The 27,061-nt window shown below is 40.5% G+C and overlaps 4 protein-coding genes across 4 annotated transcripts; 3 read left to right on the plus strand and 1 right to left on the minus strand.

Annotated features, from left to right (window-relative positions):
- Positions 1-2,634: 2,634 nt before the first annotated feature.
- ppm1ka (protein phosphatase, Mg2+/Mn2+ dependent 1Ka) lies at positions 2,635-9,111 on the plus strand. The gene is made up of 7 exons (XM_063015788.1): positions 2,635-2,752; positions 3,993-4,446; positions 5,686-5,786; positions 6,600-6,765; positions 7,176-7,320; positions 7,582-7,716; positions 8,704-9,111. The coding sequence occupies exons 2-7, from the start codon at positions 4,010-4,012 to the stop codon at positions 8,833-8,835; spliced, it is 1,116 nt and encodes a 371-aa protein (XP_062871858.1). The 5' UTR covers positions 2,635-2,752; positions 3,993-4,009; the 3' UTR covers positions 8,836-9,111.
- A 2,350-nt stretch (positions 9,112-11,461) lies between these two features.
- On the minus strand, positions 11,462-13,714 carry LOC134333935 (zinc finger protein OZF-like). Its single transcript, XM_063016102.1, has 2 exons — positions 13,600-13,714; positions 11,462-12,906 (listed from the first exon to the last, which is right to left on the minus strand). The coding sequence occupies exons 1-2, from the start codon at positions 13,712-13,714 to the stop codon at positions 11,462-11,464; spliced, it is 1,560 nt and encodes a 519-aa protein (XP_062872172.1).
- Positions 13,715-16,390: 2,676 nt separating this feature from the next.
- Positions 16,391-21,716, plus strand: LOC134333780 (zinc finger protein 271-like). The gene is made up of 7 exons (XM_063015936.1): positions 16,391-16,433; positions 17,882-18,025; positions 18,509-19,060; positions 19,160-19,639; positions 19,741-20,265; positions 20,375-20,887; positions 20,997-21,716. The coding sequence occupies exons 2-7, from the start codon at positions 17,911-17,913 to the stop codon at positions 21,545-21,547; spliced, it is 2,736 nt and encodes a 911-aa protein (XP_062872006.1). The 5' UTR covers positions 16,391-16,433; positions 17,882-17,910; the 3' UTR covers positions 21,548-21,716.
- A 543-nt stretch (positions 21,717-22,259) lies between these two features.
- LOC134333784 (oocyte zinc finger protein XlCOF19-like) lies at positions 22,260-26,084 on the plus strand. Its single transcript, XM_063015940.1, has 3 exons — positions 22,260-22,319; positions 22,832-22,958; positions 25,304-26,084. The coding sequence occupies exons 2-3, from the start codon at positions 22,865-22,867 to the stop codon at positions 25,987-25,989; spliced, it is 780 nt and encodes a 259-aa protein (XP_062872010.1). The 5' UTR covers positions 22,260-22,319; positions 22,832-22,864; the 3' UTR covers positions 25,990-26,084.
- The last annotated feature ends 977 nt before the right edge of the window (positions 26,085-27,061 follow it).

Raw genomic sequence — 27,061 nt, forward strand, 5'->3', positions numbered from 1 at the left:
TTTACATTTTCAGCATTTAGCAGACGCTTTTGTCCAAAGCAGCTTACAGTACTTTGACAGTATACCGTCTAAGCAGTTGAAGGTTGAAGGCCTGCTCAAGGGCCCAACAGTGGCAAGCTGGCAGTGATGGGGCTTGAACCAGCAATCTTTTGATTACTAGCCCAGGACCTTAACCACTAAGCTACAACTGGCTGTTTTATTTTTTAGGTTAAGCTTTGGATTGAATGGGATAAGAACCTGCAGGCACACCAGTCCAGTGTGGATAGAAAAAAGTAAATCAGTACACATTATTACATTCTAATGGTTTTTAAGGGTTTCCATAATGGTTTCTATGGCACAAAGTACAGGTTAATTACACTTTCCTGTGGCATGATGGTTCGGTGGGTAGCACAGTAGCACTGTCACCTCAGAGCTATAAAGTTCTGGGTTTGATTCCCAGTTGGAGTGGCCTGGGTCCTTGGTTTCCTCCCACAGTCCTAAGACATGCAGTCAGGTTAACTGAATGGTTTTTCATGGTTTGTAATGGCTTGGATTAATCAGTTAGTTGGAGCAACAATAATTGCTCTGTGTGTGTGTGTGTGTGTGTGTGTGTGTGTGTGTGTGTGTCTGTGTTTGCCCTGTAATTTACTGGGTGTTTTCTTACCTTTCAGTCTGTGAATTGTACCCACCACAACCTTAAATAGGATAAAGTGGCGGTATACCAGACAATGAAACGTTATGGCTTGGATCGGTCATGGCAAGAAGGTCCTAGGTTCGATTTCCAGGTGGAGCTATTTGGGTCCTTTCTGTGTGGAGCTTGCATGTTCTCCCCGTGTCTGTGTGAGTTTCCTTCCATAGTACAAAGAGGTGTAAGTGAGGTGAATTGGAGATACAACATTGGTCGTGTTGGTGTTTGACATTGAACTTCAACTGATGAACCAAAAGTGTAAAATCACCTTAACATTTCAACAAGAGTATTAACTGCGTTTAATAGTTTATATTAGAATCTGAAGGTGTTCCGCAAGAGTCTAGTGGTGTCTAATGGTGACATGGTGGTATAACAATGTGGTTTGACGGTCATCTAGAGGCGTTCTGTGCTACTCATATCTGCAATCACCCTGCACCTCTGGCTCCAAAGAGAAAGTACTAATGTATTTCCTTTATGATCATATACATCAGGGGTTCAATCTTATCTGCAGAGTACTGGTACAGCTGCAGCTTTTCCTTTCAACCATGCAGGAGATACAGTTTACCTGCTTAAATGTGTTTAATCAGGTACTTTACTTCTTCAGATGACTACAAAGCTTTAGGTTTTTTGAAAACCAATGTCTATTCATTAAACAAAGGGAGTCCGGTGTAGCTCCTGCTGGACTAACAAAAAACCTTTAGTTGATCCAATAGGGCCTACAATAAAAGCCCTATGTTATATCAAAGTCTTAAAAATAGCCACTGGTAACTGGGCCATGCTAATATTAGAGCTCACGGTTTGCGTTAAATGTCAAACCGTGGTCCGCACTTCCAAGTCACATCATCTACACTATATGGCCAGAAGTATTTGGACACCTGACCATGAATGTTTTTCATCATCCGTCCCTCCATCCATCCACCCTTGTGCTGCAAAACACTCTGTTAGAGGAATGGAGTTTCAGTTGTAGCCTAGTGGTTAAGGTACTGGACCAGTAATAAGAAGGTTGGGGTTCAAGCCCCACCACTGCCAGGTTGCCACTGTTGGGCCCTTGAGCAAGGCCCTTAACCCTCAATTGCTTAGATTGTATACTGTCACAACTGTAAGTCGCTTTGGATAAATGTAAATGAGTTCTATCCCTTCAGTACAGTTTGAAATAAGCTCTTCTTGTGGCTTATAGTGGATATTTAGTTTTTCCTTCAATTTGTCCACATACATTATGATCACTGAGTTGTTATTAGGTAGGTGTACTCAATAAACTAGTGAGGTTTACAACTGGTTAGTATCTGACAAAAGCTCCCTCATATACATGCACTTAGGTGTATTGGCTGCTTTAAACTGCCTCTAGAAATGACCGAGGGTCAAGGTGGGTCCATCACGACCTGAAAACACTGTGCACAATGCAGGGATAAACCCTGGACAGTAAATCAATACAGCATTCCATTGCAGGGCGTCACTCAAATGTGGAAATGGGAGAACATACCAAACTCATAAACACTGACTGAAAGTGAGGATTAAACCCAGATCCTTTGGACTCACGTTGCAGGATGCTGGTCTGTTTTGATTTATGAGTCAGTAATAGTACTCTTATTTTATTTATAGAGACACGTTGCTGGAATCGTGATGCAAAATCGTTGTTGTCCTATCTAACCTTGACATGATTGGACAAGAGATGCACACCTCTGCTTTATGATTGGTTATTTGGTTTATCTGCTATTTTATTAGATGTTATGCTATTGAATTAGATTTGTGCTATTTAATTACATGTTATTCATGTTATGCTGGTTGGTTAGTTGTTTATGAAGCATGTAAATAAAGTTTTCAGTGGATCTAAAGCGGGATCGAGCTTTTCCCTCTTGTGATTGGTTGTTGGGTGATGAATATGTAAATGAGGGGGGCGCTTTGCTTGCTGATTGGTCGAGAGGTGTTGAATATGTTAATGAGCAGCTTGCTTTGCAGGGCGCGCGCGGACTAACGGTCGCGCACACACGCCGGCTCGGTGAGAGAGCAGAGACTGTGCTGCAAAACGCAGAGAATTCAAATATAAATAGAATTTAAAATCTTCCAGACACCGCAGCACTTCAGCAGGTGGGTGAAAAGCTTCTGTCATTTATTTTTAAACGTTTATTACAGAAATAAGCAACTAAAGTCTCATTTCTTCTGAAAGTTCAGTGTCAACCGTCAGTGTATGCTGGGTAAACTGTAACAAAATTATGCTCTGTAATTACATTTAAGTTATGTGATTGTATAACACTTTGTACTAACAGAATGCATTTGGTAGTGCTTGAGACCTGTGCATATTTTGCAAGATTGAGATACTGGTGGCTCAAGAGTTGACAGTCAATCAGAAGGTTAAGGTTTCAAATCCCAGCTTTGTCAAACAGCTACTTTTAGATCCTTGAGCAAGAGCCTTAACCCTCTCTGTTCCAGCTGTGTGGTATCATGTCTGACCCTGCCATCTGACCCTGGCCTTCAAACCAGCTTGGATATGCGAAGAAACTAAATTTCATTATACTGTACATGTGTAGATGTGTATATTAAGGCCAATCTACCACTGCTGGGCCCTTGATTGAGGCCCTGAATCCTCAGATGTTTGGATTGCATCCTGGATCAGTCATCTGCCAAGTACCTGAATGTAAACATGTGGAGGTTAGGTAGCAGTGTATCAAAAGTAAATATTGGTGCATTATTCATATATTTTCATTTAATGCTTAGTTCTGATCAGGGTAGCAGTGGATCAGGCGCCACCCAGGAATTACAATGTGGGAACACCCCTTGGACAGGGCTACAATCCATTGCAAGGTCTTTACATACATTGTGATAAAGCAAGAATAGAACCTGCTGATGTGCACTACCTACTACTTAGTCATTTCATTAGGGAGACTTTGTCTACAAGAGGTGCTGGACAACTCCATAATAGAACAACACCAACAATATGTGTTTTTTATTATTATTATTATCAACCCTACCACTGTATCAGTGTGATTTTTCTCTGGGTGCTGCAGCTTTTTCTTTTCTTTTACCTTCTACAAAGACTTAAATTCAATACAGAAGCTTTTGAAACAGAAGCTCTTACTTACAATAAGCAATTTTGCATTAAAAAATGTGTAAAAATGGCTTCACATTAATGTAAAAGACTAATATCAAGGTACAGAAAGTGGGGTGTACTTTTCACAGGAATTTAATGGGTGGTGTATAACTTTGTCACCTTGAATAAATAACATTGTGATTTTTACACAGCTGTAGATTTCGACTTTGGTTGCCAGGAGTGTTATCTGAAAAAAAAACCCAGACTTATCACTGTGCTTTCTCTTTTACTCTTCTTTAGCCTCTTCCTCTTTGGAGATGTCTCTCTCTGCCATGTCTTTCTCCCTGCTCCTCCGACGCTCGCTTCCCTCAGTCAGCCGAAGCGCCAGCGTGCGTACGAGCCGGTGTGTGTGTGCACCCAAGTCGGTGGACCCCGGGTGTCGCTGGTACGCCGCCTCCCGCTTGGATGCTGATGGAAGCGGACGGCCGACCACGTGGGACTCCTTCGGTATCTGGGACAACCGGATCGAGGTGCCCATCCTGTTGCCGCCCAGCATCCGCTACGGCAAGCCCATACCACAGGTCGGCCTGGCCCACGTCGGGTCCGCCTCCCAGATCGGCCGTCGCCATTACAACGAGGACCGGCTCAGAGTGGCCGAGCTCACACCCAGCACGCTCTACTTCGCTCTGTTTGATGGGCACGGCGGGGCGCAGGCTGCGGATTTCTGTTTCGCCAACATGGAGCGCTACATCAGGTGTGTCGAACAATCCAAAACGACCAACTTGGGGTAAATCTTGAGAAAGTTGGGACAAAACAAGAATCTGTGATTTGTTAATTCTATTGAATCTTTATTCAACTGATCAGCGACTCACTGATCAACTTCATTGTGTTTTGTAAATACAAACAAATTTCACTATTTGATGCCTGCAACATAAAAAAAAAAAAGTTGGGACGGGTAAAATATGAGTTAAAGTGTAATATTCAAGTTACACTGGTTTGAAACTTTCCACAGTAATGGAATGAATTGGTAACTTGTGAGGGAATTCAAGGCTCAGTCAAGCAAAGCAAAAATGGGTCGTGACCAAACTTAATCTCAGTTTGTGCAGGACAGGGCTGGAAACCACTACTGAATGTGTGTGAGAAACCATCTCAAGAACTTGCAGAACTGTAACAATTAGTGTCCTCACATCCCAAACCATTCAAAAGTGTCATTAATTGGAAAGGTGTTGGAACACTGGAGTAAACGTGCCTCTGTCCCAACTTTTTTAATTTGTTGTTTATATTTACAAAATAAAGTGATCAGTGAAAGCAGATCGGATAAATCACAGACTCTTCTGGAAATGGGGTTGTTCCTATTACTTACTAAAGCTTCATAAACTAGGACCACTCACCTGTATGTTTTTAAAACAGTTCTGACCCACCGAGACATGGACCAGTGGTATCTAGTAGCAGGACATTTCCAGCAGCTCCATCAACTTATGTACGTTGGAGTGTGGATCTAGTAAACGGACGTCCGCATAATCTTGGAGAAAACGGAATTCATCAGACTGATGCCTGCTTGCCCATTGTAGGCGCTTTTAGAGTTAGCATGGGTACATGACTGGCTAGATGCATCACCAGGATTAAAATGATCTGCAGTTTCAGCCAAAAGCTTCTGTTGGTCCGTACCAGACGTCATAGCATCAATGATTCTTGGGTGCCCAACAACCCGTCAGTGGTTTGGGTTTGTCCCTGCTCAGCCCACTGTCTGTGGGTACTTATTCGCCCCTTGTTGTTTTGGGGATGCTTTAACTCAGTCTTCTGTCCATAGTGAGTTGGTCCTTATTAAAATAACTCGGGTCTTTATGGTGATCAGATATGAAACATTCAACATGTGAACTATGAGAAACTGCCTTCAGATCAACATTTTATTTGATCTCTGACCCTCAAATTAAAGCATAATATGCATTATGTTTTAGGCATCATGCACTTATTTATTCTATGTGTGTTATAGAAAGGGTCTGAAAGACGAAGAAGATCTAGAGCAGGTCCTAATAAAAGCCTTCCTACAGGTGGATGCTGCTCTGGCCTCTCATCTGCAAGTGTTCGGCAATGGTATGATTACACAAAAACATCTACAAATATAAAGCAGCTTTTAACAGTACATCTTAAAATAAAAGACCACACCCAGATGTCTTCTCTCTAGACATTATTACAAAAGCTATCCCATCAAAAGTAGTTCAGCCTAAAACCAGTATACCAAAAATGACCAAACAACTAAATCGCTTTGGGACTAAGAATGTACCCAAAATACTGCTCCACAAATCGGTAGCAAAAGTCCAAAAATGGCCCAAAGAATCCAGATTCCCCCCAATAATTAGTGTTTAGGACTTGAGTAGGATCCTTGGGACTGGACTTGATTTGGATCCGATGCATTGGATCTAAGAATGGACCTAAAGGGTGCCATTTGGAATTGTGGTCTAAGTGAAAGGATAAAGCACTGCAATGGATAGTTTTGGTTGTCCTGGACAGTGTCCCCTTTGGTTCCACTGTCTAATCAGGGCCCTTAATCAACCCTTAATTTGTCTCATATAGTCATGTAGACCTCAATATGACCCAATTATTCTATCTAAAACAGAATTCATGATGCAAAGCGAGATCCATATGTAGGAACTTCACCATCCTCCAGAGTCTTGACCTCAAGTCCATCTTTTGGAATAAACTGGATTATTAGTTGCAAACCAGGCCTTCTCATCCTCACAAGGCACAAATTCCCACAGAAACACTCCGCAATCTTGTGGAACATGTTCCCAAAACACTAAAGGCTGATGAGGCTGCAAAGTATTGGGAAGCAGCTGCAATTACTGCAGGTGTCTACATACTTTTAGCCATTATGTGCATCATTAATAAAAGTTTGATGCATTCCAGCGTCCCTGATGACGGTGGGGACCACAGCGACGGTGGCATTGCTGAGAGATGGTGTGGAGCTGGTCGTCGCTAGCGTCGGAGACAGTCGTGCTATCCTGTGCAGGAGCGGTGAAGCACTTACTCTCACCGACGACCACACGCCAGAGAGAAAGGACGAAAAACAGAGGTACAGAGTTTGACCCTCATACACATACATGCATTACTAGACTTTTCTTTCTGACCCTTGGAGAATTTGCATTCGCTGGCTGGTGCTTGTGTGCAACCCAGTCAGGCTGCTATTAATATGAGCAGAAATCAGACCCGCCTGCCCTGTTCCTAACATAGTTTGGCTCTGCGTCTCATGCAACTGCTACAGATTTAGCAAAAATCCCAATACTTTTGTCCATACAGCGAAAAAATAACCTGCTAAAATAAAAACATGTCTTTTTTATACTGATTCTGTGTCTGTACCAGCAGTGTGTACCGTGTTCTTGCTCTGTACACTGTATGGTACGAGTGCCGCGTTCCCGTGCCCTCTGTGTTCCGTGGTGTTCACTATGTGATACGTCACTCATACGAGTGTTTGCTTTATTTCAGGATACGAGAGAGTGGCGGTTTCGTAACGTGGAACAGTCTGGGTCAGGCCAACGTGAACAGCCGCCTGGCGATGACGCGAAGCATCGGGGACTTTGACCTTAAACAGAGCGGCGTCATCGCGGAACCCGAAACCTCTCGAGTTATAGTGAGTGTGACGTAAATGTCATCGGATTCTCATAAATCATCAGATATTTAGTCTAGTACTGCTCCAGAGCAATAAAATGAGTTTTATTACTTAATAAATCTTGCAGACAGTATGAACCTAAGTTCACTAAGTCAACAAATGTGTATTTTAATATTCTTTATTGCGAACAACAGCTAGATGGCAATCATAAGCTGATCTTACCATTCTTGAGCTCATATCTTAAGCTTTAACCATGACGACTTGCTGTTTTTGATTTCCTAGCTTCAACACACCCACGATGCATTTTTGGCTCTGACCACGGATGGCGTTAACTTCATCATGAGCAACCAGGAGGTCTGTGACGTCATTAACCAGTGCCATGATCCTACAGAGGCGGCTCACGTCATCGCCGAGCAGGTACATATCATCAGACCTGAAGCAGTATTATTGTACAGGCCGATTCTGACGATTTATGCTACCCTGTTTCAACCTGAGGCAGAACGGTGGCACGGTGGAAGAGTTGCATGCATGTGGGTTTGATCCTCAGCTCTGGCTGTGCTTTATAGATGCTGTATATATAATAAACTATTTACCCGGTTTTAGGGGGGTGCGGGACCTCATAACTGATGCAATTACGACCTCAGTTGGCTGATTGATGGCGCCTGCACAAGAGTCGAAGGAATAAGGCGTTGATCAGGGTGTGGCTCTCCATACACAAAGCTGATCCGCATATGAACTCACCTTGTGGAGGTGAAAAGATGCAGTCGGGGGAGCGTGTCAGTCTCACTCAATCAGGAGTGGAGATCAGCATCAGTAGAGAGGAAACGTAACGCAATTGGGTAATTGGATACAACTAGAATGGGAGGAAAATTGGGAAAAATACATCATAGCCATCACGTTAGAAGGCGAAGAGTTGCTAATGTTGGCACCGATTAGTCTCTTGTGGTCTGGTGTGGTATGACGGTTACTATCCCCACGTCTACAAATGGACTGTACCGTCTAGCTTTTTGATGTTCCAGTACTAAAAAAAGCCATTTGTTTTAGAGGTCTCTGGAACTATACTAGAATGGTTGGATAACCAGTCTCTCAAAAGAGTCAATTTCACATGTGCGTATAAGTAGGTTCAGATCTGCTGACTAATGGCCATAGCAAATGATTTATTATTCATTATAATCATCATTATGCCTTGTGGCATGTCAGAATAAATTTGTGCAGACATCCTCACAGTATCTCCACTCATTTATTCATGTTTTCCTTTAATTAGTCACATATCTGTTTAGATTCATGGATGTAACTTCAGTCTAAATGTGCAAAGTTGAAGGTTTCATCTACATTCACATAACCAGTCAAGATGAACCTAGTTTACACACGTGTGTGTGTGTGTGTGTGTGTGTGTGTTTCCAGGCTCTGCAGTACGGCTCTGATGATAACAGTACCATCATTGTGGTTCCTTTTGGAGCGTGGGGAAAGCAGCAGAACTCCCCGCAGAGCTACTCCATGAGCCGAAACTTCGCCTGCAGCGGACGCTGGGCTTGAAATGTTGCAACCGTGGAGGCCTGACCTCACCGCGATGTGGAGTTGCACAATGTAGCCTAAAAGCCACGTCTCAAATTTTACCACAATCATCAAGTCTTTATCAGGCAGTATTTTGTAACAGCTAAAGATTTGACATTTGCTCTGTCCAATATGAATTAAGAAGTATTTTATTTAAGATGTTTAATAAATATTTGAGAGTATTTGATATTTTTCTACCAATTGGTATTTTCCCCCTGTATATATTTTCATTGACTAAATAATAAATGTGCTATATTAGCATGTCACTACCTTGTTTTTATTTGTCGGTGTTGGATTTACTGTCACCACCAGATTTCCACCCAGGCTACATGGTTTAATGAATTCAGGTTATCATAAAAAAAGCGCTTTTTCCAGTTTATCTGCCGAGTCTCTGTCGTTCACCTCACTGGCTAATGATCAAACCTCAGGAATGAAGTGTGTTAAAGTTTATCTGACTTTGCAAGCGAGCCTGAATAAGTAGGTCAGTTATTGTTAAGGTGAACTTACCCCGCTCAGGTCTACATTATATTACATCCTATTTCAAAAGCATTGGAATTAAGATAGTTCTCTGAGGCTATAACAGGCTCACTCTGCTGAGTCTATATGTGTCTGTAGTAAAAAGAGGATTTGTAAGGTTACATTCCAGCTCCTAGGACAGTTGTGGCCTAGCGGTTAGGGTACTGGACTAGTAATCCAAAGGTCGCTGGTTCAAGCCCCACCACTGCCAGGTTGTCACTGTTGGGCCCTTGAGCAAGGCCCTTAACCCTCAATTGCTTAGACAGTGTACTGTCACAGTACTGTAAGTCGCTTTGGATAAAAGCGTCTGCTAAATGCTGAAAGTGTAAATGTAACTCATCCCTAAGTTGTTCAGTAAGGTACCTGACCACATAATAATGTGTGTGTATGTATACTTCTGTATCTGCAAGCATGTATTACCTTTCATTCTAAAAATGTACAGGGCTCAGGTTTATGTTGGTACACACACACACGTTTATACACACACACATACAACAAAAACACATGCATGGCACTAATAAGTTACTGCCTTCCATTCTAAAAATGTACAGGGCTCAGGTTTATGTTGGTACACACACTCACATGTATACACACACACACGGCATGGCATGCATGGCTCTGATCCCATATTGCCTCCCTTTCTAAAAATGTACAGGGCTCAGGTTTATGTTGGTACACACACTCACATGTATACACACACACACATGCATGGCTCTGATCCCATATTGCCTCCCTTTCTAAAAATGTACAGGGCTCAGGTTTATGTTGGCACACACACACATATATACACACATACAAACACACACACACATAGAAACAAAACCACATGCACACATGCATGGCTCTGATGCCATATTGCCCCCCATTTTAAAAATGTACAGGGCTCAGGATTATGTTGGTGTACACACTCAAGTGTATACACACACATAGAAACAAAAACACATGCACACATACACGGCTCTGATGCCACATTGCCTTCCATTTTAAAAATGTACAGGGCTCAGGATTATGTTGGTGTATGCACACACACAGGATCCATTTCTTTAATTTTATACTAACTGCTTCATCCTGACTGGGGTCGCAGTGAGCAGGAACATACTTGTAGGAATTTATGCCTTTTCAAAAGAGCATTTGTGGTCAAGAAAGCCTCAGTTGATGTTCCGGTTCATTCCAAAGCTATGGGGTGGGGCTGAGGTCAGGCATGAGAGTTTCATTTCATCTTCCACTGCTTCATCCTGGTCAGGGTCGTTGTGGGTAAGGTTTCCCCAGAATCACTGGAAGCAATGCAGTAACACACTCTGGACAGGACACTAATCCATCTCAGAGCCTCACCTCTCATGCCTCAGACATAGCCAATCATGTCTGTATGTAGGCCCTTCTTGCTGTGAGGCGACAGCGCCACCCACTTTTCATTACATTTACATTATTATTGTTCATTTTGTTATTTTTAAGAATAAAAGTCCCATTTCACCTTAAGAAAATTAATCAAACAAGCCAGTTATGTCAGTTTGAATGGGCCACCTCATAAACTGGCTTTCATTTTATATTTGGACAAATTTACAGTGAAACATTTATACCCAACTACACTGTAAAACCTGAATATTACACCTTAATACTGAAGACTCAGAGCTCCAGGGTCTTGGGGATGCAGATTCGATCCTCATCTGTCATTGTCTGTATCACATTTGGCATGTTAGTGACTTACTGAAGGGTGGGTGTGATGCCATGTGATTGACCAGCGTTTCTTCCAGGATGTATTTCTGCATTTCACCCCGTTTTCTGAGTTTCAGAGTGGTTCAGGACCCTGTGTTACCCTGATCAAGATGCAGCAGTAATTGAAATGAATTTATGGAGTAATGTGAGTGATACATGCTTGATGCATTAGCACATCGTTTAATAGATCCATCAGCCTTGCATGCACAACTTTTATGAAATAGCCACTGGTGTGCATATTTTTTTGGGATGGGGTCATAATGTTTCGGCTCATGAGTGTAGAAATGAAAGGACAAACATTGTATTGGATGATGAAGTGAAAGTAAGAGTGCACAAACTTGCTCAAAACGTGAAGGTTTGTTTTCATTTCAGCTCATCTTTAAGAACACATCTCAGTGTTCACATGAACCTTCTGGTGGAAATGTAACGAGTGCGCTTGTGAAAAACGTTTTCCACACTGTTGGCAGTGATAAGGTTTCTCTCCCGTATGAATCCTCTGGTGTTTCTTCAGGTTTCCTAACTGGCTGAAACTCTTCTCACACTGAGAGCAGAAGTATGGTTTCTCTCCAGTATGAGTCCTCTGGTGTTTCTGCAGGGTTCCTGCTTGTGTGAAACTCTTCTGGCAGTGCGTGCAGTGGTAAGGTTTTTCTCCAGTGTGATTCCGCTGGTGTATTTTTAAAAAGCTGAGTCGTGAGAAGTTTTTTCCACACTGGGTGCAATGATAAGGTTTCTCTCCGGTGTGAACCCTCTCATGTGTTGTTAAACTGACGGCTTGTTTGTAGCTCTTGCCGCACTGTGAGCAACGATACGGTTTCTCCTCACTGTGAATGACCTGATGTTTCTGGAACTCACTTCTCCGTGAGAATCTCTTCCCACACTGCGAGCAGCTGAAGGGCTTTTCTCCGGTGTGCGTCCTCTTGTGCTCTTTGAAATATCCAGCATGAGTAAAACTCTTCCCACAGTGGGAGCACTGGTAGGGCTTTTCTCCAGTGTGCATTCTGTGATGTTCCTTCAGGTAGGAAGCATGGATAAAGTTCTTCCCACACTGGGAACACTGGTAAGGTCTTTCTCCAGTATGGATTCTCTGGTGGATTTTCAGATTTCCTGCTCGGTTGAAACTCTTCCCACAGTAGGAACAAGGGTAGGGTTTTTCTCCTGTATGGATTCTCTGGTGAACGTTGAGCGTTCCTACTTGCGTGAAGGTTTTCCCACAGTGGGAGCACTGATAAGGTTTTTCTCCTGTATGAATCGTAAGGTGGGTCGATAACGCTACTGAGTGGATAAAGCTCATGCCGCAGGACGAACACTGATAAGGTCTTTCTCCAGTGTGAATCCTCTGGTGGGTTTTTAAGTTGACGGCTTGTGTGAACCTCTTTCCACACTCAGAACACTCATACGGTTTCTCTCCAGTATGAATTCTTCTGTGTTTCTTTAAGGTTGTCGGGTGTCTAAAGCTCCTGCCACACTGAGAACACTGATACAGTTTTTCTCCTGTATGAACCATCTGATGGATCTTCAGACTTTTTGAATACCGAAAGCTTTTCCCACAACAAAAGCACTGATAAGATTTTTGTTCACTGTGATTTTTGTGGTGTGTTTTTAATGTTCCTGCTTGTGTAAATTTCTTCCCACACTGGCTGCACTGATAGAGTTTTTCTCCCGTGTGGATTTTCTCATGATTTTTTAAATCAGACGCATTCAAGAAAAAGTGTCCACAGAAGAGACACTGGTGACGGTTTGCGTCTTTTGCCTGTTGTTTTCCATCATATTTATGACTCTCTTGTCCAAAGTCCTCACCTGGTTCTTTTATTACTTTGACAATTTCTAAAAAACACAGAATAATAAACAATAAAAACATTTTAACTAACAGAATAAAACATATGAACACATTTCTGATTATTTAGGTGTTTTATTGTTTGTTGCCATTGTAGCACGGGTGGCACAGTGGTATATTTAAAAAAGAAAACAATTCCTAATGAGACAGGTAGGCCAGGTGGGAAATCGCCTCATTGCCTGTGCAACAGCGCCACCTGCTGTCACATCAAGGCTTTTGCATGAGTGGTAAAAAGAATACTTGGCCTGTTCCTTGGCCACAGGCAGCTAAAAAACTTATTGGCTTCCCATGCATTGGCTGTCTGCTAGTCTGCAGTCCTCATGGCCAGTGTCTCTTTGACCAATGCCTTACATTAGGTAGAGGTTGGCAAAGCAGTGTGATGGGAATTGGACATGTCTAAAAACATTTTTAACCATACTGACTATTTGTGGCACAAAGTGACATGTTAAAGCTGATTTTGTATAAAACAACATGGAAAAAAAACAATTAAAAACTATATTCTACTCTGATGGACATGGAGGGACACCGGAGATTTAAACCCACATCCAGAGGGCCGTGGTGCTGCACCACTCAGTATAAAAACATTTTGAAAATATTAGTATGCTGCAGTTTCACTGTGAGTGTAACAGCAATACACGAATTTATCTTATTGTAAAAAATAGAAACCAGAATAAAGAACAAACCATTTTCTTCATCAAATTCTTCTTCGTTTTCCTCTTTCTTAACGTCTATAAGTTCCTCCAGTGGACTGAATTCCTCATTTTCTACTTTGATTTGCATCACTTCATGCTGATCCATGACTCTGGAGGACAGTGTCTGTAAGCAAAACCTGTAGTCATAAGTCTTGTCCATAAATAAACAGAAACACTGTAAATACAGTATACGGCCAAAAGTACGTACACACCCCTCCTAATTATGCAGTTCATGAGTTTTAGTCACACCCATTTCTAGAAGTAAAATCAATCAATTAAAAAGATTCCAACTTTGAGGCAACAAATGGGAAGGCCCTTTCCTTTCGTAGCAGGGGTCTACCCCTATAAACAAAGCAAAATGGATCAAATATAGTTTTACATTTTTGATGTGGAGGACCTCCAGTGGCCCTGACATCAACCTCCCAACTAAACACCTTTGGGATGTAATAAGCACAAATGCTGACAGTCACACTCCAATACCTAGTGAAAAGTCTTTCCAGATAAAATCCACTTATAGAAAGTCGTCCGCTTCAATGGAAAAGATCAGACTGAAAGTAATCTGAGCTTTGTACAAATGTGATTACTTGCTTTTTATTTATTTATTTATTTATTTTACAAAATTCATTTCACTGACATTATTTTGCTGATTATATGATTTGTATGGAAAACATACTAGTAAAATCACACCTATCTGGTGCATGCATTTATTTGGTTATTTTATAAGTTACACCATACAGACAATGAATCATGTAGATGCACCGAACAGCCCAGCTGTACCATATTTATTAATAAAAAATCCCAACAACACTGCTGCACCTGCTACACTCACACCAGAACAAAACACACTAAACACCATGTCATTACAACGTTAGTGTCAGTGCAGTGCTGAGAATGATCAACCAACCAAACATCATCTGATCACTGGGGGTCCTATGGGGATCCCTTTCGATTGATGAATGGGGTACAGGGTGGGTGACAAAGTGTACAAAGCAGATGGGCTATAGTCAGTAATTGTATACCCACAAGGTTCGACTGTCAATGAATGCTCGTATCACATAGGTGTTCCTAATAAAGTGATCAGTGAGAACACATATATACAAACTTCTCACATTCAACTGAACAATTACTGTTTATTTTTTAATGAAACATTAACATTAATTAATAAGTAAACCAAACAACCTTCTCGAAACGTCTGATTTGCTAAATGTCTTTATGCGTTATTATTATGAGTAATAATAATAATAATAATAATAATAATAATAATAATAAAGCTCTTCTGCACTCACACAGCATCACGGTTCCTCTGTCATGACGGTATCAGAATTGCGACCTCTTAAAGTTACAGTACATTTACATTTTCAGCATTTAGCAGACGCTTTTATCCAAAGCGACTTACACAATGAGTAATTGAGGGTTAAGAGCCTTGCTCAGGGACCCAACAGTGGCAACTTGGTGGTGGCGGGGCTTGAACCGGGAACCTTCTGTTTACTAGTCCAGTACCTTAACCACTGAGCTATCACTGGCCCCAGTAACATTTCAACAATGTAAATATACATTTAATATATATATATATAAAAAAAAACGATGTTGGTTATTATTAGATTTAATCTTACATTAGGACAGGGGTGCACAAACTTTTGCATATGACTGTAGGTAAAAGGATCTACTTTACTTTCATTGGGCGGTACAGTGGCTCGGTGGGGAGCACTGTCGCCTCACAGCAAGAAGGTCCTGGGTTCGATCCCCAAGCCAGGCGGTACTTTCTGTGTGGAGTTTGCATGTTCTCCCTGTGTCTGCGTGGGTTTCCTCCCACAGTCCAAAAACATGCAGCCAGGCTAATTGGAGACACTGAATTGCCCTATAGGTAAATGTGTGTGTCTGTGTGTGCGTGTCTGCCCTGCGATCCAGGGCCCATCCAGGGTGTTACTGTGTGCCTTGCACCCATTGAAAAGCTGGGATAGGCTCCATTCTTGGGCCCTTAACCCTTAACCCGACTCAGGTCGAAAAGGTGAAAAATGCAGTCTGTACTGACTGTACGTGCCGGAGGGGGCGTATATCAGTTGAAAGGTGTCCTCAGTCAGCGGTGAAGGGTCAAATCAGTATAGAGGACGCAATCAGGGTAAATGGACACGACTATTTGATATTTTTATGAAGTTTAAAAGAATATCTGCTGTCATTTACATTTTCGGCATTTAGCAGACGCCTTTATTCAAGGCAACCTACATTACAGTATGGGCAACTGAGGGTTAAAGGCCTTGCTTAAGGGCCCAACAGCAGCAACCTAGCATGGGTGGGGCTTGATCCAGCAACCTTTGGATTACTAGTCCTGTAGACTTAACCACTAGGCTACGGCTTGCCTGTCAATTTTACTTTACATACAAGTAGGGGGGCGAAACACGTTCTCCCCGTGTCTGCGTGGGTTTACTCCGGGTGCTCCGGTTTCCTCACACAGTCCAAAGACATGCAAGTGAGGTAAACTGGAGATACTAAATTGTCCATGACTGTCTGATATAACCTTGTGAACTGATGAATCTTGTGTAAAGATAAACTACCATTACTGTCATGAATCCAACCTTGTGTAAAACATGACGTTAAAATCCTAATAAACAAACAAACATTCAAGTAGGAGGAAAACATTTCAAAGTACAGAGTATACCAAAAATAAAGATTCGGGCTGTTAAATGTAAGGTTTTTGTTTGTCTCACATTAATAAAAACAAACTTTTATTCCAGAATGTTCATGAAGTTTCGGTTGCTGTGGCTTTAAAGAGACGCATTAATGACGCCATTACTAAGCGCCTCTCAGTCCGTGTTGAATACACGCAGGTTTGTGTTTGTTTATGTTGGTAATGAAAGTTTATTTTATATAAAATGTCTCACTTTAAGCTGTAAAACGAAGCGAATTGTTTATCTGTGCCGGTTTAAACGATGATTTACCAGCAGGAATTGTTAACAGTAAAAGTAGCTGAAATAAACATTACAGAGCTGCTGTGGCTGGTTGCTGGTCTGAACTGTCCTGGTGACTTCAGTTTATTCATCTTTAATCATCTTTAATCATCTTTAATCATCTTTAATATACTACAGTGCACTAAAGTGTGTTACTGTCAATACAATTAAAGAGTGCTAATATAAACTATTTTTGTACTTGTTATACTTTAATTGTACAGTTTAATTGTATTAAGTGTACTAAACTGTACTAAATTGTGACTACTTTAAGTATATTTCATTCAACTTAAGTATATTTACTTTAGAGAAAAAAATATACTTCCACTAACTTTCTAGACCCGTTTCTTTGTAGTGCATAACAATATATTTATCAGCCATGCACTGATCTCTGTTTTTCGATTCTTGTTTTAGCGTGAAGGACCCATCAACCAACAGGGGTCGTAATTGCTTAAGTTTAGAGACGTTTAGCAGACGTGAGACTCGAACACAAGTTTGACATGTCAATTTTGGTATATTAACTGCACCACCTGAGCACCTCAAAGCTGTCTTTGCAGTCACAGAATAACCACATTAGTAAAAGAAATCAGAACATGACTGATCCAGTTACTGGGTTTACATGCACTTTAGTGATCTGACTATGTGAAATCAGATTATGGGAACTAGAGAAGCTGTGTACTTTCTAGTAAAATGGGTTTTATTATTATATTTATTTGCATCTGTGTTAATAAATAATATCAGTAATAAGTGAAGACAGACAAGTTCAACCAGCTAGACATTATTTTGTGATTAGATTAGTGTCTAGTGTTTTATTTCTATAGTGTAATGAGTCTGTCTTTCAGTGCACATTCTTCTTTATTGGCAGAAATTTTGTATTGTTTATTAATAACGTTATGTAGAAACAGCAGATGATTTTAATGCGGTGATATGTGTAACTGCATAGTGCATTATGTCATGTTTCTGTTAAATTATTTATTACTTATTACCCCACTTTAAGAACCACTGATTTATCCACTAAACTGATTTAGTCACTGATAATGTGAACAGGAATCCAAACTGTGCCAGAGTATATTATCTCTGCTTCAATGTTCAGTCATTTCTTTTTGTTGCTGTGTTTACTGCTCCTAGTCACGTCTTCTCCATTTACTCAAAGGAAGCAAATGTGAGAAAACTTGTTTGGGTGGTGGAGAAATAAACACATCTGTTGAATGTATTATTTGCAATAACCATGATAGAATTAATGTTGGACCTAATTTTCATAATGACGATCATCTGTAAGGAACAGTGAACATTTGAAGGTTTTTGACGTGGTTTTGTTTATCTTTTAACAGACATTGTCATCAAAACCTGTGATAGCAGCATGGAGATAAAAGAAGAAAATGATGAAGTTTATTTAATAGACCAGTTTCTAGAAGTGCACAAAAAAGCAGAAGAAGAAAATGTAAAAGAAGACATAAAAGTAAATGGAGAAAATAGTGAGTATCCTGGTGGCCTTTTTGTTGTTGTACTGTATTTTTTTTATGGGCCCTAACAATATTTAAGTACAAAATGCACAGACAGTCATAAGATTACATACATTTGTAAAGGATGTGCATTTCATGGCATTTTGAATATGTTCTTTTTCTGTGATTAAATGCTTGAAATACACTTCTTTCTATTAAAAACGTCAGCAAGATGAGAGAAGTTTGATTTAATAAGTTAATAAGTTATTTTTTATAAGTTTATTGAATGAAAATATAAATACAGAATCTAAATACCGCAACGTAGATGATTAATTTGGTTGTTTAGAAAGTGTCATTTAACTTTGTGGCCTTTTAATTCCTCATTACTAATTACTGTGCATACTGTACATGTATATCATACAAATCACTGTAAAATTCCCAATCATTTCTTGCAGTTGTTTCAGGGATCTATAATAGCTTAAATGCATTTTTAAAAAACTACTATGTTTATTAAAGGTCCAGTAAAACCTGGAGAGGAGTTTGTGGAGAAACACAGTGAACGTGATGATGGTCACAGCCTGGAATGCGAGGAAAGACCTTACGAATACCTCATACAAAGTTCTCATCTGGAATCTCATCAGAGAATTCACAGTAAAGAAACGCCTAACTCTTGTTCTTATTGTGGAAGGAATTTTAGAGACAAAGACAGCCTAGAAACACACCTGAGAGTTCATACAGGAGAGAAGCGGTATTCCTGTTCGTACTGTGAAAAGACATTTTCTCAAACAACCCACCTGCGAAACCACCTGAGAACTCATACTGGAGAAAAACCTTACGGCTGCTCAGAATGTGGGAAGAGTTTTGCACTCTTAGGAAACCTAAAAACTCACCAGAGGATCCATACTGGAGAAAAGCCTTATCTGTGCTTGGACTGTGGGAGAAATTTTACAACAGCAAAAGCTTTAAGAAACCATCAGCAGACTCACACTGGAGAAAGATCTGGTCAGAATGGAATGAGGTTTTCCTACGGCAACCAGTGGACTCACACCGGAGAACAACTCAGTCAGTGTGGGTAGAGTTTTAGCCCAATAATTCAAATATAAAAATATAATAAGTCTAAATTACATATTGTGTTAACCTTTTGTGTTTTGTTTATCTTTCCATTAGTATTTCCTGACGTTCTGATGAATTCTGAAGAGAAAAATGATCAGCAGAAACAAAACGTCAATAAAGAGCGACAGGATTACGTCCCATGTGAAGAAAATGCCTTTCACCAGCAAACTCCTGCTGTAAAAGCACCGCACTCGTGTTCTTATTGTGGGAAGAATTTTAAATTCAAACAAAACTTGATCAAACATCTGAGGGTTCATACAGGAGAAAAACCGTACTGCTGTTCGTTCTGTGGGAAGAGCTTTACCCAAATGGTCAACCTGCAAAACCATCTCAGGACTCATACTGGAGAAAAACCCTATCACTGCTCAGAATGTGGGAAGAGTTTTGCACATGCTGGAAACTTAAAAACCCACCGTAGAGTTCATACTGGAGAAAAACCTTACTTCTGCTCGGACTGTGGGAGGAATTTTACAACATCAAGAGGTTTGAAAGGCCACCAGCAGATTCACACTGGAGAAAAACCCAATCACTGCGGTGAGTACCAAAGATGTAGATCAGAAGCATTTTCTTTGTTTACGAAATGCAACATGGTCAAACAGTCCTAACTTTTAAAAATGTTCTTTTTCATCTCATAGTGTTCACAGAAGTCCTGATAAAGTCTGAAGAAGAATGTGAAGAAGAGCAGAATGAATGTGATGGTCAGCACAACCAGGATGACTATAAAAGACCACACCCATGTCTCCTCTGTGGGAAGCGTTTCTCCAGAACTTCTCATCTGAAAAGTCACCAGAGAATTCACACTGGAGAGAAACCTTACTCCTGTACTGTCTGTGGGAAGACTTTTAGACACAGCCAGAACCTAAAAAAGCATCAGAGGGTTCATACAGGAGAGAAACCATATTCCTGTCCATACTGTGAGAAAAGCTTTACCCAAACGATCAGCCTGCAAAACCACCTGAGAACTCATACTGGAGAAAAACCTTACAGCTGCTCAGAATGTGGGAAGAGTTTTGCACATGCTGGGAACTTAAAAACTCACCGTAGAGTTCATACTGGAGAAAACCCTTACTTCTGCTCGGACTGTGGGAGGAATTTTACAACAGCAAAAGCTTTAAGAAACCACCAGCAGACTCACACTGGAGAAAAACCTAACCACTGCGGTCAGTACCAAAGATGTAGATCAGAAGCATTTTCTTTTCTTTGTTTTCGAAATGCAACATGGTCAAACAAAGTCCTAACTTGTAAAAAATGTTCTTTTTCATCTCTTAGTGTTCACAGAAGTCCTGATAAAGTCTGAGGAAGAGCAGAATGAATGTGATGGTCAGCACAACCAGGATGACTATAAAAGACCACACCCATGTCTCCTCTGTGGGAAGCGTTTCTCCACCACTTCTCATCTGAAAAGTCACCAGAGAATTCACACTGGAGAGAAACCTTACTCCTGTACTGTCTGTGGGAAGACTTTTAGACACAGCCAGAACCTAAAAAAGCATCAGAGGGTTCATACGGGAGAGAAACCGTATTCCTGTCCATACTGTGAGAAAAGCTTTACCCAAACGATCAGCCTGCAAAACCACCTGAGAACTCATACTGGAGAAAAACCTTACAGCTGCTCAGAATGTGGGAAGAGTTTTGCACATGCTGGGAACTTAAAAACCCACCGTAGAGTTCATACTGGACAAAAACCTTACTTCTGCTCGGACTGTGGGAGGAATTTTACAACAGCAAAAGCTTTAAGAAATCACCAGCAGACTCACACTGGAGAAAAACCTAACCACTGCGGTCAGTACCAAAGATGTAGATCAGAAGCATTTTCTTTTCTTTGTTTTCGAAATGCAACATGGTCAAACAAAGTCCTAACTTTAAAAAAATGTTCTTTTTCATCTCGTAGTGTTCACAGAAGTCCTGATAAAGTCTGAGGAAGAGCAGAATGAATGTGATGGTCAGCACAACCAGGATGACTATAAAAGACCACACCCATGTCTCCTCTGTGGGAAGTGTTTCTCGACCACTTCTCATCTGAAAAGTCACCAGAGAATTCACACTGGAGAGAAACCTTACTCCTGTACTGTCTGTGGGAAGACTTTTAGGCACAGCCAGAACCTAAAAAAGCATCAGAGGGTTCATACAGGAGAGAAACCGTATTCCTGTCCATACTGTGAGAAAAGCTTTACCCAAACGATCAGCCTGCAAAACCACCTGAGAACTCATACTGGAGAAAAACCTTACAGCTGCTCAGAATGTGGGAAGAGTTTTGCACATGCTGGGAACTTAAAAACCCACCGTAGAGTTCATACTGGACAAAAACCTTACTTCTGCTCGGACTGTGGGAGGAATTTTACAACAGCAAAAGCTTTAAGAAACCACCAGCAGACTCACACTGGAGAAAGATCTGGTCAGAATGGTTTGTCTGAAGACTTTCAGGCTAATGTTAAGACCTAGGATTTAGATTTAAAGCATTTTCTTTGTTTTTAAATTGCAACATGGTCAAACACAGTCCTAAAGCCAGATACTGACCCAAAACTTTCTTTACAATCCACCACAAACTACATTCTACAAGTGTGATACTAGTATTAATTTTATTTTATAAATAAATGAAATTGTTTATAAATCTGTCTTTATGAAATGCTTTGTGTACTGATCCAAAGTCATTTGGTGTGACGTGCAATAAGAGGCGCTCGGGTAGCACAGTGGTAAATTACGCAAGCCAAGTACCACTGGGATCCAGGGTTTGAGTCTACACGTCTACATACAGACACGATTGGCCGAGGGATTGGGTTGGATGGCTGAGGCCCTGCGATGGATTGGTGTCCTGTCCGGGTGTCTTACTGCATTGTACCCAGAGATTCTGGGGAATCCAAACCCTCTGCAACCCTGACCGAGATATGCAATGAAATAAAATTAAAATGATCAATAACAGAGCAAATACTTTTTTATTACTTATTTGGCTGCCTTTCTTATGTTTTTTAGGTGAGTTAAAGGCTGTGAAATTGCTTGAAACTTGTAACTGTCTAATTTAATACTGGTAATGCTATTTTATTTTTCTATAACATTTTATTTGTTTTATTATTGTCTATTTTTTCCTCTATTTGGCCCCCAACAAGACAAGTTTGGGCACCCTGGTACTACCAAATCGGTTACTGTCGCTTTAAGAAGGAGGGGGGTCGAGTTCTGACGCCATTACAACACGACTATCAGTCCGTGCTGTAAGCAGGTATGTGTATTTATTTATGGTCGGAATGAAAACAACCTCATTTTAAGCTGCAAAACGAAGTTAAATGTTGCTCTGTGCAGGTTAAAATGCGAATTTCAGTTTGGACTCAGACGCTTGTGTTGTACTTGGGTGAAAAAGCAATTAAAATGCATGTTAGTGAGCAAAGTAACAACTAATGTCATCAAACATTCACAGTCCAGATACTTTTGACCACAGTGTCATCAGATTGAATCAACATGTTTGCATTTACAGAACATCTGCATTTCTGTTTAATAATGTTTATATATTAAATCTAATGTTAACTAGTGGTTAAGGTGTACTGGACCAGTAATCAAAAGGTCACTGGTTCAAGCCCCACTACTGCCAGACTGTCACTGTTGGACCCCTGAGCAAGGCCCTTAACCCTCTAATGCTTACATTAGACAATATACTGTCACAGTACTGTAAGTCATTTTGTATAACAGCGTCTGCTAAATGCTGAATTTAAATGTAAATGTTTGATGTTCGTTCAGGACACTCATCACCAAAACCCCAAAATAACAGAAATGGATGAAATAAAAGAAGAAAATCAGGAATTGAATTTAATGGATCAAGTTGTGGAAGTTAAAGTAGAAGAGGAAGACGTAGAAGAAGAAAATGGTAAGTAAGTACTGTTGGTCTTTAGGGGCATTAATACAGCATGTATTAAAAGCAATAAGGTCAATTAAATGAATTGTCACGTTTTATAAAGTACATACAATGTATTACCAAAAGTATTTGAACACCTGACCATTAACTTATTTCACCAGACCCCTCATTTCAAAACCTAATGGTATTAAAACAGAGTGACCTCTATGCAATCTTTTTAGCTAAAACAACAGCCACTCTTCTGACAAGGCTTCTCATAAGACTTTGTCTGTGGGAAATTGTGCCCATTCATTTAGAAGATAACTGCATTTGTGTAGCTCAGTTGATGTTCCAGTTCATTCCAAAGTGTTTCAGTGGGGCTGAGGTCAGGGCTCTGTGCAGGATGGAGTTTCTTTACTTTAAACTGAGCTTTTCTTCTTGTCTTTATGGAGCTTGCTTTGTGCACAGGAGCACAGTCATGGTGGAACAGAAAAGGGCCTTCCCTAAACTGTTGCTGCAAAGCTGAAAGCATATATTTTCCTTTATATCTTTGGTTTGTTACACCTGTTAGAAATCGTTGTGGCTGAAACACATGAATTTAAGAATTAGAAGGAGTGGCACCATGCATTTGTCAATATACAACCCCTGGCAAAAATTATGGAATCACCACTCTTGGAAGATGTTCTGTCAATTGTTTAATTTTGTAGAAAAAAGATAAATCACAGACATGCCACAAAACTATCATTTTTAAAAATGTCAACCTTCTGGCTTTAAGAAACAATAAAAAAAAGAAACAAATATAATAGTTGTGGTCAGTCACAATTGCTTTTTTTAGATCAAGTAGAGGAAAAAAATATGGAATCACTCAAATCTGAGGAAAAAATTATGGAATCACTCTGTAATTTGCAGTTTAAAAACAAAACATCTGCTGCAGATTAGATTTGCTAATTATTCTTCAGTTTAAAAAGAGTGCTTACACCTCGGAGAGCTGTTGCACAAAGCAGATTGTCATGAATCATGGTTCCAACACAAGATATGTCAGTTGAAACAAATGAGAGGATTATAAAACTCCTTCAAGAAGATAAATCATTGTGGAATGTCGCAAAAGATGTTGGTTGTTCCCAGTAAACTGTGTTTAAAATCTGGACCAAGTACAAACAAAATGGGAAGGTTGTAAAAGGGAAGCATACTGGTAGACCAAGTAAGACATCAAAGCATCAAGATAGAAAACTTAAAGCAATATGTCTTGAAAACAGAAAATGCACAACAAAACAAATGAGAAACAAGTGGCCGGAAAGTGGAGTCAATGTCTGTGACTGAACTGTAAGAAATCACCTAAAAGAAATGGGATTTACATACAGAAAAGCCAAACAAAAGCCATCATTAACACCTAAAAAGAAAAGAACAAGGTTAAAGTAGGCTAAAGAAAAGCAATCGTGGACTGTGGGTGACTGGATAAAAGTGATCTTCAGTGATGAATCACGAATCTGCATTGGGCAAGGTGATGATGCTGGAACTTTTGTTTGGTGTCTGTCCAATGAAATTTATGAAGATAACTGCCTAAAGAAAACATGTTAATTTCCACAGTTGTTGATGATATGGGCCTGCATGTCGGGTAAAGGCACAGGGGAGATGGTCTTCAATAAATGCCAAAGTCCACATTGAAATTTTGGACGCTTTTCTTATTCCATCAGTTGAAAGGATGTTTGGTGATGATGACTTCATTTTTCAAGATGATAATGCATCTTGCCATAGGGCAAAGGACGTGAAAACTTTCCTTCAAGAAAACATATAATGTCAATGGCATGGCCTGCAAATAGTCCGGATCTCAATCCATTTGAAAATCTCTGGTGGAAATTGAAGAAAATGGTCAATGACAAGGTTCCAACCTGCAAAGCTGATCTGGCAACAGCAAGAGACAGTTGAAGGCAGATTGATGAAGAATACTGTTTGTCATTAGTTAACTCCATGCCTCAGAGAGTTTAAACCATTATAAAAGCCAGAGGTGGTGCAACAAAGTAATAATGGTGCAGTGTTTTCTAATGATTCCATAATTTTTTCCTCAGATTTGAGTGATTCCATATTTTTTCCTCTACTTGATCTAAAAAAAAGCAATTGTGACTGACCACAACTATTATATTTGTTTCTTTTTTTATTGTTTCTTAATGCCAGAGGGTTGACAGTTTGAGAAATGATAGTTTTGTGGCATGTCTGTGATTTATTTTTTTTCTACAAAATTAAACAATTGAAAGAACATCTTCCAAGAGTGGTGATTCCATAATTTTTGCCAGGGGTTGTAGTATATATACACCACCCTTTTATTCTGGTCAGGGTCGTGGCATAAATATTGTTTACTTTTTTGTTTACTATGCCAACAGAGTTTCCCAAAGTCCTGATCAAATCTGATGGAAAATATGCTGAAGAAAATGAAACGGACGAGAACCAGCTGGAACAGGAAGACAATGAAATGCAACACCAATGCCATGACTGTGGGAAGTGTTTTCTGCAAATTTCTCAATTAAAAAATCACCAGAAAATACACACGGAGGAAAAACCGTACCCCTGCCCTCACTGCGGCAAGTGCTTCAGACACCCACAGACCCTGAGAAAGCACGAGAGAATTCACACCGGGGAGAAACCTTATGCGTGTTCGTACTGCGAAAAGACTTTCAGACATGCCGAAACCTTGAAAAAACACCAGCGCATCCATACCGGAGAAAGACCTTATCACTGCACGTACTGCGGGAAGACTTTCACCCAGGAAGGAAACTTAAAAAACCACGAGAGGATCCATACCGGAGAGAAACCGTATTACTGCGCTGAGTGCGGGAAGAGCTTCACACAGGAAGCGAACCTGAAAAACCACCTGAGGGTTCATACAGGAGAGAAGCCGTTTCCCTGTTCCTACTGTGGGAAGAGTTTCACAGACGCAGGAAACCTGAAGACTCACCAAAGGATTCATACCGGGGACAAACCTTATCAGTGCTCGGACTGTGGAAAGAGCTTTACTCAAGCAGGTAGTTTAAAAATTCATCAGAGAATTCATACTGGAGAAAAAGTCTAGCGGTAATCATTGTGTGGAGGAACAGTCTTACGTGTCGGTACTTTACAAGAACACTAAACCATTCACTGATGCTGAAAAATAATTTTTCAAAAGTAAGAACATCAAGAGTAAATAAAGTGCAAATTTTGTATGTACAGGTTGTTTGAAATCTGCAGATCATTGCATTTTAGTTTATGGGTTTATAGATCACTATTTACTCCAATGAGACATGGACACCACAAGCCGTCTAAAGGAGTCCTGTGGTATCTGATACCAGGATGAGGTGGATCGTCTTACAGTCAATCCTGGTGCATGTCTTTTATAGCTAAATGATACATATGTGCCTTGCCGTCCACATGATATTGGTGAAAAGAAGATTCGTCGGACCAGTTGACCCTTCTTTTAATGCTGTCGTGTCCATTTCCAATGCCGCGAGTGTTCATTGTAGGTGTTTTCGACAGGGGACAGGAATTGCCATGGGCACCTTAACTAGCACAGAGGGGTTAAATGCGTTGAAGTGTGTTGTGACAGTAATTCTTCTGATGGTCTGTACTAGATGCCATAGCCTTCATGCCCTGTGGCATCATTTTCATGGCCTGTGGGCAGTTCATGGCTTGTCCCTCCGTGACACCGCTTGCTGTTTCGCTGATTTAACCCAGTCGTCTGGCTGGGTCCTTATCAAAGTCACTCGGGTCTTTATGCTGATCAGATCTACTGCATTCAGCATGTGAATTACAAGGAACCACCATCAGATCAACATTTAATAATGCTGTGCATATTTTGGGGGATGTTTTGGCTCATGAGTGTATGTTCACAGTTCATACAGTGGTGAGCATTTCCTAACATTTCCTTTGGTCTTCTTCGCCCATCATATTGTTGCAGTACTGGTATTTCTGTTAAACCATGACTTGTAACGGTGTGATTTGTAATTCACGTCTATAAGAGGATTGTGATTCATTATGAAAACTAATAAAAATTGTATTAGGAGTTTCTGTAGGGTTTTTTACATGTAGGATGAATAAACATTGTGTAAGTTTTGGTGGAAGGTACCTTACAACTCAATAGTTCTGGGTTCTATTCCCGACTTGGCTTT

This window comes from Trichomycterus rosablanca, chromosome 19 (genome assembly GCF_030014385.1).
Source record: "Trichomycterus rosablanca isolate fTriRos1 chromosome 19, fTriRos1.hap1, whole genome shotgun sequence".
Taxonomy (NCBI): domain Eukaryota; kingdom Metazoa; phylum Chordata; class Actinopteri; order Siluriformes; family Trichomycteridae; genus Trichomycterus; species Trichomycterus rosablanca.

Bases quoted from the DNA above. Each gene is read 5' to 3' on its own strand.
- LOC134333935 (XM_063016102.1), bottom strand. From the start codon at position 13,714: ATGGATCAGCATGAAGTGATGCAAATCAAAGTAGAAAATGAGGAATTC. The intron at 12,907-13,599 runs GTTTGTTCTTTA...TGTGTTTTTTAG, and splicing joins AGAATTTGATGAAGAAAATG to AAATTGTCAAAGTAATAAAA.
- LOC134333784 (XM_063015940.1), top strand. From the start codon at position 22,865: ATGGATGAAATAAAAGAAGAAAATCAGGAATTGAATTTAATGGATCAA. The intron at 22,959-25,303 runs GTAAGTAAGTAC...CTATGCCAACAG, and splicing joins AGACGTAGAAGAAGAAAATG to AGTTTCCCAAAGTCCTGATC.
- LOC134333780 (XM_063015936.1), top strand. From the start codon at position 17,911: ATGGAGATAAAAGAAGAAAATGATGAAGTTTATTTAATAGACCAGTTT. The intron at 19,061-19,159 runs GTGGGTAGAGTT...TCTTTCCATTAG, and splicing joins CGGAGAACAACTCAGTCAGT to TATTTCCTGACGTTCTGATG. The intron at 20,888-20,996 runs GTCAGTACCAAA...TTCATCTCGTAG, and splicing joins AGAAAAACCTAACCACTGCG to TGTTCACAGAAGTCCTGATA.
- ppm1ka (XM_063015788.1), top strand. From the start codon at position 4,010: ATGTCTCTCTCTGCCATGTCTTTCTCCCTGCTCCTCCGACGCTCGCTT. The intron at 6,766-7,175 runs GTACAGAGTTTG...GCTTTATTTCAG, and splicing joins AGAAAGGACGAAAAACAGAG to GATACGAGAGAGTGGCGGTT. The intron at 7,717-8,703 runs GTACATATCATC...GTGTGTTTCCAG, and splicing joins CTCACGTCATCGCCGAGCAG to GCTCTGCAGTACGGCTCTGA.